We start from the raw sequence: 19,901 nt of genomic DNA, 5'->3' as shown, positions 1-19,901 counted from the left end.
AACCTATTACAAAAGAAAGACAAGTGATGTGCTAAAATAGCTGTTTTTATTACCCAAAAGTTGATAAAGCTTACAGTAATCAGATCTGTCGATCTAGCAACCATTGCTCCACCACATATTGCAATGGGGAAAGTCAAGAGGCTTAGTCCTAGATTGTGGCATATTTTGCCAAACTTACAGGGTCAAAGGTCATACAAGTACACAGTTAACTGCAGTCAGTTGTTTCGATGAACTGACTGGCATCATTTTAAATAACCAGCCCATAGGTAGCTCCATTATATTTCGTTTAAAAAAAAAAAAATTCTCATTAATACTTGATCTTTTCATAAACTAGGCATGCTCTATGTCAAATGTTGGCACTCGTCTGCTATTGTCTCAGGCGAAATAAAGAATATGGTAGTCCCATTTTTGGTAAGAAGTGTTTCAGTTCCAACTCTAACCATCAGCCCTCTCTAGAACAGTCAATGCTGTAGCAAGCACAAAACATCGTTATCCGCAGAAAGCTAGAGATGTGCATTGACCCCATGGACCCTGCAAACCACCCAGAAGGGATAGTGAATATCGTAAATTAACTGGGCAAATTGGCAAAGCTGAGGTCAATGTCCAGAACTCCGTTCATATTGGAAAGAAACAGATGGAGGAATTTGAAACAAAATGGCCAGACGGGTTTTATGGAACCATTCCCAAGAAGGTTATTACAATGACTGTGAGGAAGCAGGGAGTATCCATTGGGGACAACAAGATTACGGATATGCCATTTATGCACGGGTCATTGGTCTGCTATCCAGTTCGCGGGATATTGATATCAAGCATGTTCTCTCCCATGAACTTGCACCAGTGCCAACATCGATGTTTACCACTGATGGGATGAGGATTGCCACAAACAAGTCACAGCTAAAGAAGAGTCTCCAAGTAGAAGTATCGAGTAGAAAAACAGGCATGACTGATGTGATGGTGATAGACGGTTCTGCTTTGCTTTGGGTGATCCACTGGCCCGAGGCTGGTACAGTTGAGGATTATGTTTCAAATGTGAAGGAACGTATTCAAAGACTCTTGAAGGATTATGAGGTGTACCTAGTATTCGACCATTACAGAGATTTTAGCACGAAATCTGTGGCCAGGGGAGGAAGAGAGGCCGGCGCCAGTAGAGTCTTCCATCTCAAGCTGAAGACAACCCTGCCAGCCCAGAAAGTTGGACTGACTGTCACTGAAAACAAGAAACAGATCATCCAGATCATCTATGATGAACTGTCTCAGGACAGGATCTTCCACACAAACAGCACCGGCATACACAAGCTAGTTATCACAGCAGAAAGCAACACTCCACTTGAAATTCAAAATGATGGGATCAGAAGACGTCATGACCTCACAACGACCCATGAGGAAGCGGACAATATTATTGTCCAACAGGTATTGCGGTGCAGTAGAGAAGGGAAATCCATTACAGTGATGTCTGATGACACAGATGTGTTTGTCCTACTAGTCTACTATTATGATCGAAGTGACCTCAAAGTCCCAGTCATCATGGAATCACCAGTGAAAGGTAGGACGGTGATTGACATTGGTGAGACAGCAAAAAAACACCAGATAATCGCTCAAAATCTCCTTCAAGCTCACGCCCTTTCAGGTTGCGACACGGTTGCCACATACTTCGGAATTGGTAAAGAAACTGTAATCAGAGTCCTTAGGGCTGGCCACACCTTGTCTGCAGTTGGTGACGTAACTGCTGAACTTGCTGATGTCTACAACCANCTACTAGTCTATTATTATGATCGAAGTGACCTCAAACTCCCAGTCATCATGGAATCACCAGTGAAAGGTAGGACGGTGATTGACATTGGTGAGACAGCAAAAAAACACCAGATGATCGCTCAAAATCTCCTTCAAGCTCACGCCCTTTCAGGTTGCGACACGGTTGCCACATACTTCGGAATTGGTAAAGAAACTGTAATCAGAGTCCTTAGGGCTGGCCACACCTTGTCTGCAGTTGGTGACGTAACTGCTGAATTTGCTGATGTCTACAACCAAGCCACAACATTCGTATCAGCTTGCTATTGTAAGAAAAATGCTGTGGACATGTCACAGGTTCGCATTCAGCTTTGGGCTGCTAAAAATGGCAAGGGCGTCACCTCGTCTCCCAAACTATGTTCACTGCCACCTACGACTGAAGCATTCTTAAAAAATGTAAAACGTGCACACTACCAAGCCATTCTTTGGCGATCACTTCAGGAAAACAATCCCCCTCTGTTGGACCCAGAGGAATTTGGATGGATGAAGGAAAAGGACACAAAGACACTCACACCTGTCACGCTTCCAGGAAATGCCTTTTGTGCCCCAGAATATATCCTTCGCTTGATGAAATGTGGTTGTTCTGGTGATCGTCCATGCTCAAGAAAGTGTTCATGCAAAGATGTTGGTCACTTACCATGCACAATGTTTTGTGCTTGCTACAGCATTGGTTGTTCTAGAGAGGGCTGATGGTTAGAGCTGGAACTGAAAGACTTCTTACCAAAAATGGGACTACCATATTCTTTATTTCGCCTGAGACAATAGTAGACGAGTGCCAACATTTGACATAGAGCATGCCTAGTTTATGAAAATTCATTTTAAAAAAAACGAAATATAATGGAGCTACCTATGGGCTGGTTATTTAAAATGATGCCAGTCAGTTCATCGAAACAACTGACTGCAGTTAACTGTGTACTTGTATGACCTTTGACCCTGCAAGTTTGGCAAAATATGTCAAAATCTAGGACTAAGCTTCTTGACTTTCCCCATTGCAATATGTGGTGGAGCAATGGTTGCTTTAGATCGACAGATCTGATTACTGTAAGCGTTATCAACTTTTGGGTAATAAAAACAGCTATTTTAGCACATCACTTGTCTTTCTTTTGTAATAGGTTGGTCAACATTCAATATATTTGAACATGGGCAGTTTAAAATGATAGCAGGGCATCTCCTTGAACAAATTTAGGGGTAAAAAGCACCATTATAGCCTGTTCTTGGCCAAGGCAGGAGTGCTAAAAGCAATATTTAAGATTTCGAGGTAGGTCAAACATTTGTGACCTTTTGACCTCTAGTGACCTTATTATTCACCTATCATTAGAAAGAGCTCTTAAATACCAACATTTTGAGTGGTCACATGATCCATTAGATTTAAAAACAACAGATCTAGTAGACTTTTTGTTTTCCCCACCCCTAATTTTTCGCCAATTTTTGAGTTGACGCTCTCAACACAAAAGGGTTAATATCGAAAATTGCTCAAGGGTGACGGGTGGTCATCCACCTGGAAAGTGAAGACCAACACCTAGTCTACAAGAATCAGCAAAGAAAAAAACTTTAACTCTCAGTGCAGGGTATGACCCCATGGCTCCCGGACTACAAGTGTGTTGGCTACTAAATGTTGTGGGAAGTTGATTTTGAAAATACCAACATTTGCACACTTTCAGTGGCTACAGGAATATACCAAAATAGTGTATTTGGTATGGCAGGACCTTTGCCAATGAAGTACACTGGGGCTGTTGTACTTGGAAATGTAAGTACACATAAGCAGCTCTAACGTATAATGGCCGCTCATCAGTTAAACGACGATGCTGACGTTGCTGCTGCTGCTGCTGCTGCTGATGCTGTTGCTGCTGCTGCTGCTGCTGATGCTGTTGCTGCTGCTGCTGCTGCTGCTGCTGACGTTGCTACTGCTACTGCTGCTGCTGCTGCTGATGTGCTGCTGCTGCTGACGTTGCTGCTGCTGCTGCTGCTGCTAACGTTGCTGTTGCTGTTGCTGCTGCTGCTGCTGACGTGCTGACTGCTGCTGACTGCTGCTGCTGCTGCTGCTGCTGCTACTGCTACTGCTGCTGACGTTGATGACTTTACTACGTGAGCGACGAACGTTACTAACCTGGTAATTGTTCGATTTCTGCAGAACCTCAGTGGGACCATTACGTCAGTGATCAACATCATAGCCATCACACTAGCTCCAGATCCACAGTCGTCGGCTATCTGGTATTTCATCGCGGCACTGCTTGTCCTGTTGATGTGCTTCGACACCTACTTTGCTCTGCCTATACTGGTGAGTACCATACAACATTTTCAAAAGTTTTCATAGTTTTCAACGAAATCCAATGAACTTATTTCATTCATTTTCAAGCACGTCGGCAGATTCCGGGCGCGTACACGTTAGGGGATCTGCAATGTCAATCGGGCTGTAACTGCTGGTTTTTGTTACACATAGCGTTTCTTCCGCTATCACGAAAGAAGAGCTCTCCAACAAAGAGGGCCATCGACGACAACCAAGTGCTGCCAATTTCCTCCGTACGGCTCGATATTTAAGAAGGTAGGAGCGCATTATAGTAAAAGTGAAAGTTCTAATTTCCATATGTAGTTTATGTCTGTTCTGTGTTGTGAGAGCAGCATAATTGAGCAATCCCAGTGTGATTGCAGTTCGTTGCTGACAGAGGTACTGTGTGCTTCAGGTGTGGGTCCAGTGCTTCAACATCTGGTTTATCTTCACGGTAACACTAACCATCTTCCCTGCGATGCAAGTTAAGGTCGTGAAGCTTGACCAGAACTTCATCATCAATGGTAAGATCACATAAAAATAAAGTTGATCTCAGTTAGATCCATAATAAGTTATAATTACTTACAACGACGAAACTTTCGTCCATCTCTCCGATAGACTTCCTCAGGACTGATGTTTCCAGTGCTGCCATCTACCTGGAAACACCAGACCTGAGGAAGTCTATCGGAGAGATGGACGAAAATTTTGTTGTTGTAAGTAATTACAACTTATTATGCATCTAACTGAGATAAACTTTATTTTTAGCTCATCTGACGAAGTCAGATGCAGCTTGTAGAATCGCATGAGCGTCCGTTCGTGTGTCCGTGTGTCCGTCAACAGTTGGGCACAAATCTTAACCGCTCGACGTACGGTCACGATATTTGGGATGTGGTGGTGGGGGGGGGGTCGTGAAAAGGTCTCGGGATGACCAATTTAGGGGTCAAGGGTCAAAGGTTAAGATGTGTCAACGGAGGGGGAATATTTCCCCCTTAACTTAAGGTATAGGAGGAAATACGGAATTGCGGCACAAACCTTAACGGCTTGACATATGCTCTTAATATTCGGTGTATAGTGTGATGGGCAGGAAACCCATCACCAGTGCGAAATTGGAGGTCACAGGTCAAAGGGCAGTGGGGAAAGGTCAGATATCAGACATTTTCTGAGGACATGGCCTAATGGACAGAGTGAAAAACGTTTTTGTTTCAGCGCTGACCTACCATTTTTATCACTTTATTGAAAGGACCATGAAATGTGCTTTCCACTGACGTGCAAAGAGTAAGTGTCTGATAACGTTTTGACTCTCAAGAGGAGGGTTAAACATGGATTTGTTGACTGTTAACAAAGGACTGAACTGTGTTTGATGATACTTGTGTGATCGTGGAAGACTTGAATTTCACAGTGAAATTCTGCATGCAAAACTTACTTGAACAACGTTTACGCGCCTTAAATCATATATGAACTTCATTCTCTATATGAGATTCTGTACGTTGGGAATACAATGTCAATAGCACTTACGCAAACGTCTGTTTTTGATTAAGGCCAACAATAAATAGGCCTACCTCGCAGGTGGGTGGCTGATAGTATCACAGCATGGGCTAAACGAAGGTAGCAACTAGTTCGGATTATCTATTCCTTGCACCTAGTCAGTATGCACGCCATCTATCGGAACAGAGTGAGAAGAATGTCCCGGCAGGATAAGTCAAATGTATATTGCGCTCAAAAGTGCAGAAAGAATTACTTTCTTAACTTCAGTTTAACTAATCTTGAGATAAGTAATTGCAGAAATAAATCGTCAAACCTACCAATGAAAATTTGCCAGTTTTGTACTGTCCTTGGCATGGCTCTCTCCGTCGACGTTACAGTAGTGTGCAATGTCGGGATATGGTGGAGCATGCTGGCTTGTGGACGCTGCAGAGCCCGATGGTTGACTGTCAGTCGAAATGTGTTGATCCTCCCCGACATTGAAGAAATCTGTACGTTATACGTGCGTCTGCCTTACATCTGCCCGCCGTCTTCGTCGAAGGTTTGGACGCCGTGCGGCGAAATCAGAATGTACATTTCAATCGATGACGTAACTGATACAGTAGCACGCCGCGTGGGTGTTATTTGTTTATAAACAATTTAGTCTGACTGACTCTCTCCCTCTCTCTCTCTCTCTCTCTCTCTTTCTCTCTCGCCCCCCCTCTCTCTCTTCCTCTCTCTCGCTCTCTTTCTCTGCAATAAAAAAAACGTTTGCTGAAATGATGTGTACGCAACTGCGTATCTGCATATCTGCGCCTAACAAAGGTGTCACTACGCACGACTGAAATTTTGAGTTTATAACCGTAGCAACAGACCTCAGATGAGCCCAGTCGCTCTGCGGCTCTTGTTATACATGTGAGCTATATAGAGAGCCGATGAAATTATTCAATCAATGGTAAGATCGGTTGACTACTCGCTATACATTGCTAGGCCCATTTAGGAAAGAAATGATGTAATCAGGGCAGTAGCAGTGATGGAGTGTGTGTATGTATGTATTCACCTCGTTATAATGATAAAAACATTGAGTTGTCGATATATAGTTCACATACACAGCATAGTTGTGATTATAATATAACTGCTGTATTTGTGTTAAGTGGTGATAGGTGGGGAGAACATTACTGTGATTGTTGCGAAACCAACACAGTGTTGTCTTAAGGTCGTTATCAGCATAGTTCATAATTGGTATTGTGATAATTGTGTCATTTTCGTTACAGATACATACTTCACAGCCGTGACTTGCTTCCTGTTCTTTAATGCGTTTGCGATGATTGGGAACTTCCTTGCAGGAATCATCAAATTTGTAAGTGTCTAGGTAAAGTGCATTAGAAATAATAGCTGCTACATATTTTTTTTAACTCTAAAATGATTAGGTTACATGCTAGTTGAGAGGCACGATTTAAAAAAGAATTGCAGGTAAAGAACTCAATATTATATGACTCGATTCTTGCTGGATAGGAACTCCATTTTAAGAGCATTCTTTTGTCAGAACAGGATTATTCGATGTGAGCACCCAACGTGTGTAATGGCTAAGGCTAGGTGATAATAACATTGGTGTTGCTTTACAGCCGGGTCCCCGCTATCTGTGGATCTTTACTCTTCTCCGAGGTCTTCTCATCCCGATGATCTTGTTTTGCAACTACAAACCGGATGTCCGCACCCTTCCTGTCTTCATTGCCAATGACTATGCTTATTGTGCCATTGGCATCTTCATGGCACTCACTAGTGGCTACTTAAGTAGTCTCATTATGATGTACACGCCAGGGTAAGCTGAATTCTAGATGTACGCATATACTCGTTAGAAGTGGGTGGTCAGATGTTTCTGTCCGTGCTAATCAAGCATTGATATGTTGATGTTACTGTCAATGTTGTTTTATAAATGCTAAATCAATGCTACTAGCAATGTAATTATATTTTATAAATACTGATTAATAGCCCAGACCAAAGGAAGCCACAGTTTAACATTGGCTTGGCTTCACTGACTGATAATAACCTTGGCTTGCTTGTTTTAGCCTGGTAGAGCCTCATAATGCTGGCATCGCAGGAATGATGGCAGCCTTCTTCCTCGTCTTTGGAATATTCAGTGGCGTCAACTTCTCATTGGTGATGGCAAAGCTCGTTGAGGCATTCTAAAGCCCTCTGCGTCATGCACATGCGTCTTTGTGCACCCCACAGACACACAATCACTCAGCCATGAGGAACGTTTTTCCACACAACTACTTGGTTTGTTTGGCAATTTTTCACAACGGAGAAATTCACAATTTGTATTAATGCACTGTGGGTATATCATTTTGGCAGCAGTATTATTGTTTAAAGCACTGTTAATATAATTCTTGCAGAGAAGAAACAATCACACCAAACCTGTCTTCATTACCTGTGGATTATTTGTGAGAAGTAGGTAGTTTCATGAAATATGAAGTGGGTGTGTGTTAAAATCATCTATAATAGCGCTTGACACTCAATGTTGCGTGGCAGTGCTATTACTAGTTGCAGGTGCATGCAGTGTATGAATACCACAAGTGAAGTTTGGTGCTTTAACATTCATTTTAAAAGTCACGTCGGTAATAAAGATGGCAGTGGCAAGTCAGTGTTATAGTTACCCTCAGGTGGATTTATGGGGGGTAACTTTGCTCTTTGATTGTTGTTTTTTTTAGTCACGATCAGCTCTGAACCCTGTGCAGTGAACCTGTTTCTGCCAGCTGTGTGAGTGGGTTAGGGTTTAGAGATCAGGTTATCTTATAAAGTAAGATATAGGTGAAAATACATAATGAACACTTACTGTTAGTAATAACAGTATATACCGTTCGAACAAAATGGGAATTTGTGTCTTACATTTTACATTATTTCACTTTCGTACTATAAGCTGGTAAAAGATGTGTCAGCTGTTTCTCTCAGATCTGTGTTAATCTTGTTTGTTTTATGTATTTTACTGCGATACACATTTCCTCTCAAAGTTTCTATTAATTTATAAATATGAATTTTAATTGTTTGGATGTGCCATTAAAATGTTATTGGTAGTCCTGTTTTTTTTCAAAGAACTGTCCCTTGTATATTTAAAAAATGTCAATGTACTATAATACTGATCGATATACTATAGGCAACAGAAGTATTTAAAAAAAAACAAGGAATATCAAAAATAATAAGTGTCATTGCCTCAGTCGGAGAAAATGAAAGAAAATAGGCATAGAATGGCCGATAATACTATACAGTTGACGTGTTTTGCTTTTTTATCACTCGCGGCAGGTAGTCAGTACTGCCTATATTGAAAACAACTGATAGATTGTTTATGAAACTGTTCCTGCCCTGTTAGTAGACATCCCTGCTGAAAGTCTAGTTGAATCTCTGCCACTTGTCCACACAGAAGCGAAGATATGTCTACATCACATTGCACAGAACGAGAAGGGTATTTATGCAGGTGTTAACGGCTTCTGGTCGATGTGGGACATGTCGGTATATTCGTTGTTATCATTGCACCAGCAGCCATTGGATTGAGGAAGCACAATTTTAGACCATATATTCACCATTAGTGTTAGCGATAGGTAAATTGTTGGTCACTGCTAGAAAACCTTCTCGACATAAGCGATCGGTTATACAACCAATAATTGCCTGCGTGCATCGGTATTTAAGCGATAGAAATGTCATTGTTAACCTTATTGTAGCCCGCCTTTGTGCTGTGTGCACTGCCCTCGTGCTGTGTATTGTGTGAGATTGTTAACGTGTGCATGTTGTACTAATAGACATATCACCTGATACACGTAAGGTCCAGCTTTGGTTAGTATAGCTATCTATTTAAAAACGGGTGTATTATTATAATTCATTACAAACCTGTGTAGTTGTATAATAGCATGAACATACCTATACTATAGGTATGTGTAAGGATAGACATGTTCCTGCTAATGGTATATCCACGTTTTACAGTAAGTACCACTACTAAATATATACATATATATATACCATATAGTGATTCCTGCATTCAAAAGCAAAAATATCTTCCGTAGTATTTTTTTAATGATTAATTGTATATTGTGTGGTCATTTCACAGCTGCCTGAGGACACAGGAAGTTAATGTTGAGAGCCATTATGTGGAGGTGTGTGAATGCAAAATAGCTTCAACTAGTACAACAAAATACGAAAATACTGCACGTACGGTAAACTAAATACTAAAACAGTATTGTTACTTTTTCTAGTTATATTGTATTTTTACATAATGATACGTTATACCAATTGTTCTGAGACGCCAGAAGCACTCAATGCATTATGCAAAGAATATATCACAACTAATGATATATTACATCTAAAACCACGTTTCTTGTTTACATTCGACAGTTGAGCACCCTAATTGAAATTCTTCAGTTTCATTTACATCAGAAATAGATAATAGGGAAGATTCTCTATTATCTACTTCTGATTTACATATATAACGGTTGTCTAATTAGCCATAGAAGATTTGTGTGTTTTTACTCATGGTATCTCCGTGACTATTCAAAGTTCACATTTACACTACTTTTTATCCCTTTAATTTCCCATCATATTTATATTACTATAATACTAACCCATCCTGGATTATTGTTTACAAGCAATGTTATTTCGTAGGCCGAGCTAAACTTGTATTAATGTGTCGGCACATGTGCGATTATATAAAATATAATCATATCCGATTTGTGACTATAGTGATAGTAACACAATTTAGCACAATGTGTTAAATGAACCGTACACTCTTAGCAAATATGTAGCACATTAATATTACAGCAGTTTTGCCTTTGTTTAGTGAACGTCGTAATGTGTAAGGGTGCTCTTGTCGTTAATTGTAATTTTATTTTGTGTATCTCTAGCAACTTATGCACAGAATATGCGCGCACATAGCCACAAGTTCCCTTCTCGCTTAACACTACGTTACTACAATCCTACGACGTGTAACAGTCGGAGAGCCTGGTCGGTTTAGCGCGCACATTACCGTTTCTTTAATGCACATGGTGACTTTTGGTGTGAATTTCTGTAGGACGCGTGGTCATTTTGCGTTAAATGTATAATTTCGACTACTCCGTTATTATGAAAGTTGTTTGTAGGTTCAGGTGATTAATAGCCATAGATCACGTATCATGATGTGATAACATATAACACATACTTCCACCAGGTGGTGCGATAATGGCATACCGAGTTATGGGGCTGGGCAAATTGTCAACGAAAATGTCAAGGCATGTATATATGTACCTGAATGCCAATAATATCTTGGAAAGTGATAGCTGTCGATGTAATTTATGCCAGATTCTGGAAGACACTACTGTAAATCGTGTCACCTATAGTTTGAACATGGCATTAAGAAATTTGTTCAGCGATGCAAGTGAAGTGTAAGACAGGGCACCATGTGGCAACGCGAATGGGTAGAACCAATCGTACTATACCAAAATATATAAAAACATTAAATGTCGTTTGTATAACTTCTCATGTTTTCCTTTCATTTGAGTGTGTTACATACTCTACGGGCATATAGAGCTATATAAATATAGAGAGCTAGCTATATTTATATATATAGGCAGTGTATACAGCCACACGCGTGTGTCTATAGCGACTCCAGTGTGGAGCGGATACGACCACACCAATTTAATATTATTAGCAACGTGTCAAATGTACATTTATATTTTCATTAATGTCTCTTTTTACTCAGAATGTGGAAAATATTCACTAGTAAATGTCTTACGATCTTGTTCAGGTGCTGTATGTAGATCTAAGGCTTATGTATTTATCTGTTTCAAACGTCCGAATTACGAGTGAAGTGTCTCTGTCCCGTACGCGGCAGCCGTACCTTCCCACTCTTCCCGGATCGGCGGATTCTGTAGCCGATGTATATGCATCAGGAGTAGATAATAGGGATATCCCTATTATCTACTCCTGATATGCATGGTACGTGCATGCATTTCCTGTACTTGTACGTGTGTACGTATTATGTGCGTACAAAGTACTCCGCCTCCACCCAGCTACTTGTGTATGCGCGCAATATGAATATTACGAGAGCATGTGGCTGGATAGTAAACTAAAGACACACGCGTGTGGCTGTATACACTGCCTTATATATATATATAAAAAACAAGGTAAAGTTTGAATATATTTATTCACATATTGATAGAATATTTACAAGTTGAAAACTATGCAAAACGCTGTTAAAACGGTGTCATACTCTTCTCTATTATAATCTCTTGATATATATATAATTATTATTAATATTATATACCTAACCGATATTAATTTATTTAGTAGGATAAATTCAGTACATTAAATATAAAGTTCTATACAAAGTGCATTGTAATACAATTTACAAGTTGAAAACTATGCAAAACGCTGTTAAAACGGTGTCATACTCTTCTCTATTATAATCTCTTTATATATATATAATTATTATTTTATCTTTATTGCATGTAATTCAAATACAAGTACATGTACTGAAGAGTCTTTTTTATGGAGAAAGAATCTGATAAATGCAATAGTGTTGAACAGTTAAAATAATAATATTTCTGAGTGATACAGTACAAAACAGTGCTATATACAACATTTTACTGCACATGCTGCTATACTCGTGTAATTACATAGACTCCTTCCGACATTCAGTCAGCACGTGTAGTCATGTGGTGTTATTAATATGGCACCTGTACCTTCCTACAAACCGATGATATTTCTTCAGCTGACATTCTCCTTGTCATCATCACTTGGAGATTTTGTTCCAGAGATATCGATCTTTGACTCGTCGGCCATGTCTAAACTCTCCTCCTCCTCCTCGTCCTCCTCCTCATCTTCCACATCCATCTCAAATAGACGAACTCTCTTGCGTGACATGAACAGCTACAAAGAGAGAGGTGCACGATCGTCAGTTTTCAATGTACATTATCACAACAGTGCTAGATGGTAGCTGGTAGATTTTAGACATCCTTGTAGGGGTCAACAGAAATGCAGGTCTGCAGTTTTAAATCCCGTTTTACGGTCGGACGCCCTCATTTGAAATCACCAGCAGTAACAGTGATTGCCTAAAAATGTGCTATACAAAATAACAGAAAATACAAGCACATTGTATAATACTGTTTTATGAATCATGTATTAATGTATAGCATATGAATATTTGTTATTCTTTTAGTTTGTTGACATCTTTCATGGTGCGGAACCTGTTTTTATGGCAGTTCACAGTTGAAATTGCAATATCATACTGAGCTATTACAGAGTTTACACATACCTTGATGAATATGTGGTACAGTTGTTTACATTCACTTATTCTACTATTAAATTAATGAAACTAATATGCATTACTAAAGCAAGTATACTAGCTGTACTGTATACGTCGTCTACACTACATTTGCCCTGCTGACTATATAGAGCTGTATCTATGATTTACAAATGCAAGAACATGAAATATGTATGACTATCGCCAGGCTAAAAAGGTGGGGTCTGCACGTAATCAATTCTAGAACGTAGGTGTGGAAGACGGATGTTGACCTCATTAAATCAATGCCTGCTTACCACACATGCCACTTTGCGTGTTCCACTGACTGCCAGGGCTGCTGCCTTCATGTTCTCCAGGCATCTGCAGTTGGTAGGGTTTAGCAAGTGAGATCCATCTACTGGTACTAACCTGGAGCAGAGGCAATGTGAAAGCACAACAAGAGCCGCAGAGCGTCTGGGCTCATCTGAGGTCTGTTACTACGGTTATAAACATAACATTTAAGTCATGCGTAGTGACACCTTTGTTAAGCGCAGATATGCAGATACGCAGTTGCGTACACATCATTTCAGCAACCTTCTGCATTCCTCCCAAGTCCCATTGGTTGATACAAATCGCGTGCCTGAAACCCCTGTTTTATGGTGCATTGTGACCCCAAACCTAACCCTATTAAACAAGAGCCGCAGAGCGTCTGGGCTCATCTGAGGTCTGTTGCTACGGTTATAAACGTAACATTTAAGTTGTGCGTAGTGACACCTTTGTTAGGCGCAGATATGCAGATACGCAGTTGCGTACACATCATTTTAGAAACCTGCAGCAACCTATTGCTCACTCTACGTAAAGAACTCTGTCGAGTTTTCATTCTAAAGTTCGCAGAGACGGCTTAGATATGTTTGTTTACTACATGCATGTCACAATAAATCGTTCGGCTAGTTATAACACATAATGAGCTGCGCCATAGAATGCGAGAATATAATGTTGTATATAGAAATCTCATGACACTGAAATGGTGAAATATTCTTTGGCTTTATTGCTACGGACACGCAAGGTCCCGCAAAGTTCATCTTCGCTAAAACTCTAGTAAATTATTTGCGATTAAGGGCGGGTAAGAAAATTCGCGACAATTACTAGAAATTATGACTTAGTTTTAGAATGATTATATATATGCTATGAATTCGAAATCTGGAATTCTGATGTTGTTCTTTGTTGTCTATCAATAACGGTGTCTTTTCGGCACGTCAGCTATTGCATTTCACTATGCATTGGCATTGCGATGGGACCAACGCAATCGAATGGCTGACCAGTGCATGCTTGACCTACTGTCTGATCGCAGACTAGTTGCAATCAAAGACCATTTGCAATGGACACACACTCGGCAGATAATCCTGGTAACTAACAATACACAGTGTGTTGTATGTTTAGGCATTTGACAATACACTGTGTATTGTTAGCGAGCTTTCAACAATACACTGTGTATTGTTGAACATCTTATAACAATACACTTTTTTTCTTTTTTTTTAATTAGTTTACTTTTTGATTTGTAAACTTGAAATTGACATTTATTTAAATTAATTTATTGAAATTATTTGATTGATTTGATTGAATTTATTGAAAATGAAATTGAATATTTAAATACACTGTTGTTAGGTACCTACTACAATACACAGTGTATTGTTAGAAGGTGTTCAACAATACACAGTGTATTGTTGAAAGCTCATAGGTACCTACTACAATACACAGTGTATTGTTAGAAGGTGTTCAACAATACACACTGTATTGTTGAATGTGTATTGTTAGTTACCAGGATTATCTACACTCGGACACACGGCCATGCAAACTGTACTACTGTCTACCCGTCTGGCTACACAGCCACCTTTCTGCCCGCCCCCATATCTCTCATTCTCTATCTATTTATCTCACTCTCTCATTCTATCTCTCTCTCTCTCTCTCTCTCTCTCTCATTCTATATTTCTCTCTCTCTCGCTTCCTCATTCTCACAGCTTCGACATCCCAACTCGTTTTCGGATTACCCCCCCACGTCCCGAATATCGTGACCGTACGTCGAGCGGTTAAGATTTGTGCCCAACTGTTGACGAACGGACGCACGGACGCACGGACGGACGGACGCACGGACGGACGATCATGCGATTCTACAAGCTGCATCTGACTATGTCAGATGAGCTAAAAAAAAAAAAATGTAAAAACTATTTGTTGTTATTAATTGTTGTAAATAAATCATGTAAATATTTGCGTTAATTGGAAAAAAATATAAAAAATACAGAAAACAGGTAAATAATAAAAAATCAAATGGGATTGGATCCAACGACTTTTGAGCCGTGACGCCTGTGCTGTACTCGTTCGGCTATCCAGGCTTATTGGGTTTCTAGATTATGGATGTGCCATTAATATGACAACACTGTGACCTCATTGAGGCACTTCAGGAATCCATGTTTAACCCTCTTGAGGGTCAAAAGGTTATCAGACACTTACTATTCGCACGTCAGTGGAAAGCACATTTCATGTCCCTTTCAATAAAGTGATAAAAATGGTAGGTCAGCGCTGAAACAAAAACGTTTTTCACTCTGTCCATTAGGCCATGTCCTCAGAAAATGTCTGATATCTGACCTTTCCCCTACTGCCCTTTGACCTGTGATCTCCAATTTCGCACTGGTGATGGGTTTCCTGCCCATCACACTACACCGAATATTAAGAGCATAGGTCGAGCCGTTAAGGTTTGTGCCGCAATTCCGTATTATTTCCTCCTATACCTTAAGTTGAGGGGAAAATATTCCCCCTCCGTTTACACATCTCGACCTTTGGCCCCCAAATTTGTCATCCTGAGTCCTTTTCACGATCAACCCCCCCCCCCCCCCCACCGACGTCCCGAATATCGAGACCGTACGTCGAGCGGTTAAGATTTGTGCCCAACTGTTGACGGATGCACGGACGCACGATCATGCGATTCTACAAACTGCATCTGACAGTGACTACGTCAGATGAGCTAAAAATGAAGATAAATATTTCATTCCACATCAATGCCTTAATTAGCTTCAGGTGCTATGTACCAGAACTTGTATAACTTGTTGTAAGTTGCATTAAAATGGGGTTTCAAATGAATTAAGCTCTGAAGTCGAGCATTGAGGCAGTGGGTGCATACACAGGTACATAAGTGCTGCCAACGTGTACAAGTATTCTGATTCATATTACGTTTAGCGATAATGCATTCCAGATATTTTGGTCTATCATTACTTTAATTTTCATCAAAACAGAATAATATATATATCTGCACAAATTGCATACTCAAAATAGACCAGAACATTCTACACACACATGATAAGCACATCGGTCTTGAATTATCAATGAGCTCACTTTGCAGGTATTGCTTACGTTTGTAAACACTGCGTCAGATCGGCAGCACCTCCCACCGACGACCATGACTTCAGTTCGCAGAGTGGCACCTGGGCGAGTATTGGAACAGCATCCGCTGTCTCCTGGTGCAGCAGCACGGACATGGTGTCCTCGTCGTAATAGCGCACGTCCTTAACGACGTGAAGCTCACTCGCCATCGCCGGCGCGGGTGACGTCACTGAGTCATCCTGAGATCTGATTGGTCCAAAATGTACGACCATGACACTGAGGCTCGACGGATCGCCGGTCGTCTGCTTAAGCATGTGCAGCGCTTTGGTGGCGCAGGAGGATTGTTTGAGCATAAATGTGGTGAGCAGCGAGCTGCCGGCACTGTTCAGCTGCGTGACTCTACCGAGTAAGTTCGAGTTGGCATCGGTGCTCCGGAACAGCAGTCTTGATGCGGACACACTGAATGTTTTACCTAATACAAAGAAACCGTGCTCAATTACTGGTCTGCTCCACTAAAATACAACTATTAATCTGAAAATCAACAATAATCGAATTTAAAAATCAGCCATGAGAAGAAAACCTCAATATGTTAAATCCAGCTTGTATATATATATAAGCTACACCAAATTAATGTATAACCACACAAGCATTAAATGTCTTGACAGTTAAATGTGACACAAAACATTGTAGGACTAATGAAAAACACCTATCACAAATGCTGGCTGGTCAAAAACATCGTCAAGGATTCTCTTCAACTCGGAGTACTGCTGTATCAGCGACTTCTTTGTGTCATGAGGAAAGTGTGATTTGTGGTCTCGCAGATTGGCATTCTCGGATAGCACCTGTTCCCAGGGGTTAGTAGAAGTGTCTGGGGGGAAATGCAGTGGCTCATCCTTTAGGTACTGTGGAAACAAACCCATCAACCATCACAGAGTTTACACATGTACAACACTTGTGTAAAGTATGCTGTCTACACACCAGAGTGGTATTTAACCTGATAGTATCAGGAATGTCATATTATAGACTACTATATTATGTCTATATTATGACACTCGTGAGTATGCAGTCAAATGCCAATTTACAAAAAAATATCTTCTTGAATTCCTAATGTGAGAGGTCTGGCACCCGTTTTCACCCTGAATTATTATATTACATTTCAGTTTCTATCTTAAATTTTCCACATCAAGAAGAAATTCCATTCAGGTACCACGTATGTGAACCTACGTAAATCTTAACATAAAAAGTCTGAATTAAAGTTGTGTTTGCGTAATTGGAGTCATTATTTTTATTGAATCTTGATGGTTGGTCAGAAACCAACCTGGCCAACTCTCTCCAGGTGAAAACTAGGTTTCGCCTGATCACTGGATACTTCAGTCTTTACTTGCGGAGGAACACTTTGCTCCTCAGTAAAACTCTCCTTCAAAAACTCGGCCACAAATGCTAAATCCTGCTGCGTGACCTTGTTGATTTCTGCCATGGGTGTTTCATCAGACAGCCGCAAAATCACTGCAACATAGAATAGAAGGTAGAGAATAGAGCCGATTCGTTCTCTGCAGCATAAAAATCTTAACCTTGTAGACAAATCCTTAAAACGGCATGTTCTCGCAGCAAAATGCATAGATATACCTACTGTGAGCTCGTCTATGTTGCAAAAATTCACTACACCTCATTTTTATTGCTACTTTTATAACATTTCTTCACAAAATCTAAACGAGTTGTCTTATGAAAGTAGCGCCACAGTGATGTTTATACATCCGGGACACAGCCGAGCGACCGTTAACAGTTCTTTTCAATGATAAAACAAGTTATAATTCATTATTACATGTTTGTTCGGTACAGAATTGTGAAATTTGTTTAAATCACATGTTATCCACATTACTTATGCAATCAGCAAACAAATATATAGTGTTTTCTTTCCAGGAACTATTTGCGTACCCCTTCGCTCAACATAATTTATGTGTATTTATTCGCCGAATAACTCTGTCGGACGTTGTTTCAAAATCCTCTAGTTCGGAGCACATTTCTGGCTCAATGAGAACATTTCGTGATATTTGCATACTGCCAGTATACTCACAGTAGGTGCATGTAGGCTTTTTGTTGCGAGGTTTATCCACTTTAAACAACAATGACCCTGTCTGTTAACAACTCACTTTTACCAGATATAAATATTTTATGCATTATATTTTAAATGGCGTATAAGGTTCCTATATCACGAAAATCCACTAATTTCCTTACCTTATGTTAGTCATAGCTAAAATGTTGATGAAACTGTCATAATCAATTAAGTTACCAACTGGTGTCATTTGGCCCAAAAAGCAATTTAGCATTACCCTCTTGGAAAAATACATGAAAACATTTCATGTTTCCTGCATAATAATTACAGGAAATGTCCTGTTCATGTTTAGGAAATTTTATGGCGCATACGTGGAATTGTCCATAGATTATTTCATGGGTAGCATTTTCAGGTATGTGTACATAAAGTTACCTGTATTCTTCAGTGCACGCGCGCACGTACGCCACACATCCCTGCGCTCATCCTAACGCACGCACGAACGCACGCACGCACGCAATCATGCACACACACGAGCGTACACCTGTCCATACACGAACGCATGCACTCACGCACGCACGCATAGTACATACAGATGTAATATAATGTACACCTATACAACCTCACTGACGCCAGATAACTTTCAATCGGTCTCAGGGAAGATATAATGATCTGCCAGAGGCGCCACCATCCAATGGCATTAGGAAATGCGTGTTAAAATCATATAGATCTATAAATAGTATTTATAGATCTCTATGGTTAAAATATGACTCTTTGGCGCCATCTAGTGTGAAAAATAATTATAAAGTGCGCATATATTGAATAACCCTGATGGATATACCGTTTACCTGATTAACATCTGGTTTCGTCACGGTGTGACGGGCTTCTCTCTTGCGTTCAGTAGACACGTGATCTGAATCATTCCTCCATCTTGTCTGTGTTTTTGTGGTCGATGTTTGTAACGGTGATAACTCGAAAGGTGCATAATTAGAAGTAAAACGAACCTGACGTAAGTTAATTAATCGCGCGAACGGACTTGTTCGTTGTTCAATGCGTGTAATAAAAGACAGCCTATGTGAATATCCTCTACGGGCAGCATTAATATAGCTATATTTATATATAGGCAGTGTATGTACAGCCACACGAGTGTGTCTATAGCGACTTCAGTGTGGAGCGGATACAACCACACCAATTTAATATTATTAGCAACGACGTGTCAAATGTACATTTAAATTTTCATGAATGTCTCTTTTTACTCAGAATGTGGAAAATATTCACCGGTAAATGTCTTACGATCTTGTTCAGGTGCTGTAGATCTAAGACTTGTGTATTTATCTGTTTCAAACGTCCAAATTACGAGTGCAGTGCAGTGTCTCTGTCCCGTACGCGACTCTTCCCGGATTCCGTAGCCGGTGTATATGCATGGTACGTGCATGCATGTCCTGTACTTGTACGTGTATGTGTGTACGTGTATATGTGTGTACAATGTACTCCGCCTCCACCCAGCTACTTGTGTATGCATGGTACGTGCATGTATGTCCTGTACTTGTACGTGTATATGTGTGTACAATGTACTCCGCCTCCACCCAGCTACTTGTGTATGCGCGCAATATGAATATTACGAGAGCGTGTGGCTGGATGGTAAAGACACACGCTTGTGGCTGTATACACTGCCTTATATATATATATATATATATATATATATTATTTATTCTTTA

General features: G+C 40.3%; 2 protein-coding genes across 2 annotated transcripts; one reads left to right on the top strand and one right to left on the bottom strand.

The window, feature by feature from the left end:
• Window positions 1-3,449: 3,449 nt before the first annotated feature.
• LOC106812422 (equilibrative nucleoside transporter 1-like) lies at window positions 3,450-11,010 on the top strand (the record flags this gene model as incomplete). Its single annotated transcript, XM_014816299.1, is given in 7 exon segments — window positions 3,450-3,535; window positions 3,920-4,066; window positions 4,229-4,330; window positions 4,470-4,578; window positions 6,790-6,875; window positions 7,141-7,337; window positions 7,585-11,010. Coding segments are annotated over 7 exon segments (848 nt in total), but the record flags the coding sequence as incomplete, so codon positions are not given.
• Window positions 11,011-11,955: 945 nt separating this feature from the next.
• Window positions 11,956-17,834, bottom strand: LOC106812423 (anaphase-promoting complex subunit 4-like). Its single transcript, XM_014816300.1, has 5 exons — window positions 17,452-17,834; window positions 16,840-17,035; window positions 16,164-16,605; window positions 13,076-13,187; window positions 11,956-12,406 (listed from the first exon to the last, which is right to left on the bottom strand). The coding sequence occupies exons 1-5, from the start codon at window positions 17,749-17,751 to the stop codon at window positions 12,245-12,247; spliced, it is 1,212 nt and encodes a 403-aa protein (XP_014671786.1). The 5' UTR covers window positions 17,752-17,834; the 3' UTR covers window positions 11,956-12,244.
• Window positions 17,835-19,901: the final 2,067 nt, after the last annotated feature.

The sequence above is a fragment of the Priapulus caudatus genome, unplaced genomic scaffold, assembly GCF_000485595.1.
Source record: "Priapulus caudatus unplaced genomic scaffold, Priapulus_caudatus-5.0.1 Scaffold646, whole genome shotgun sequence".
NCBI lineage: Eukaryota > Metazoa > Priapulida > Priapulimorpha > Priapulimorphida > Priapulidae > Priapulus > Priapulus caudatus.
The sequence above is the reverse complement of the archived record's forward strand: the minus strand, read 5'-3'. Positions and strand labels throughout refer to the sequence as shown.

Coding starts and splice junctions, on each gene's coding strand:
- LOC106812423 (XM_014816300.1), bottom strand. CDS start 17,751: ATGCATTTTGCTGCGAGAACATGCCGTTTTAAGGATTTGTCTACAAGG. Junction 13,188..16,163: donor CTGACGCAGTGTTTACAAAC/GTAAGCAATACC, acceptor CCTCTGCTCCAG/GTTAGTACCAGTAGATGGAT. Junction 12,407..13,075: donor CACGCAAAGTGGCATGTGTG/GTAAGCAGGCAT, acceptor CTCTCTTTGTAG/CTGTTCATGTCACGCAAGAG.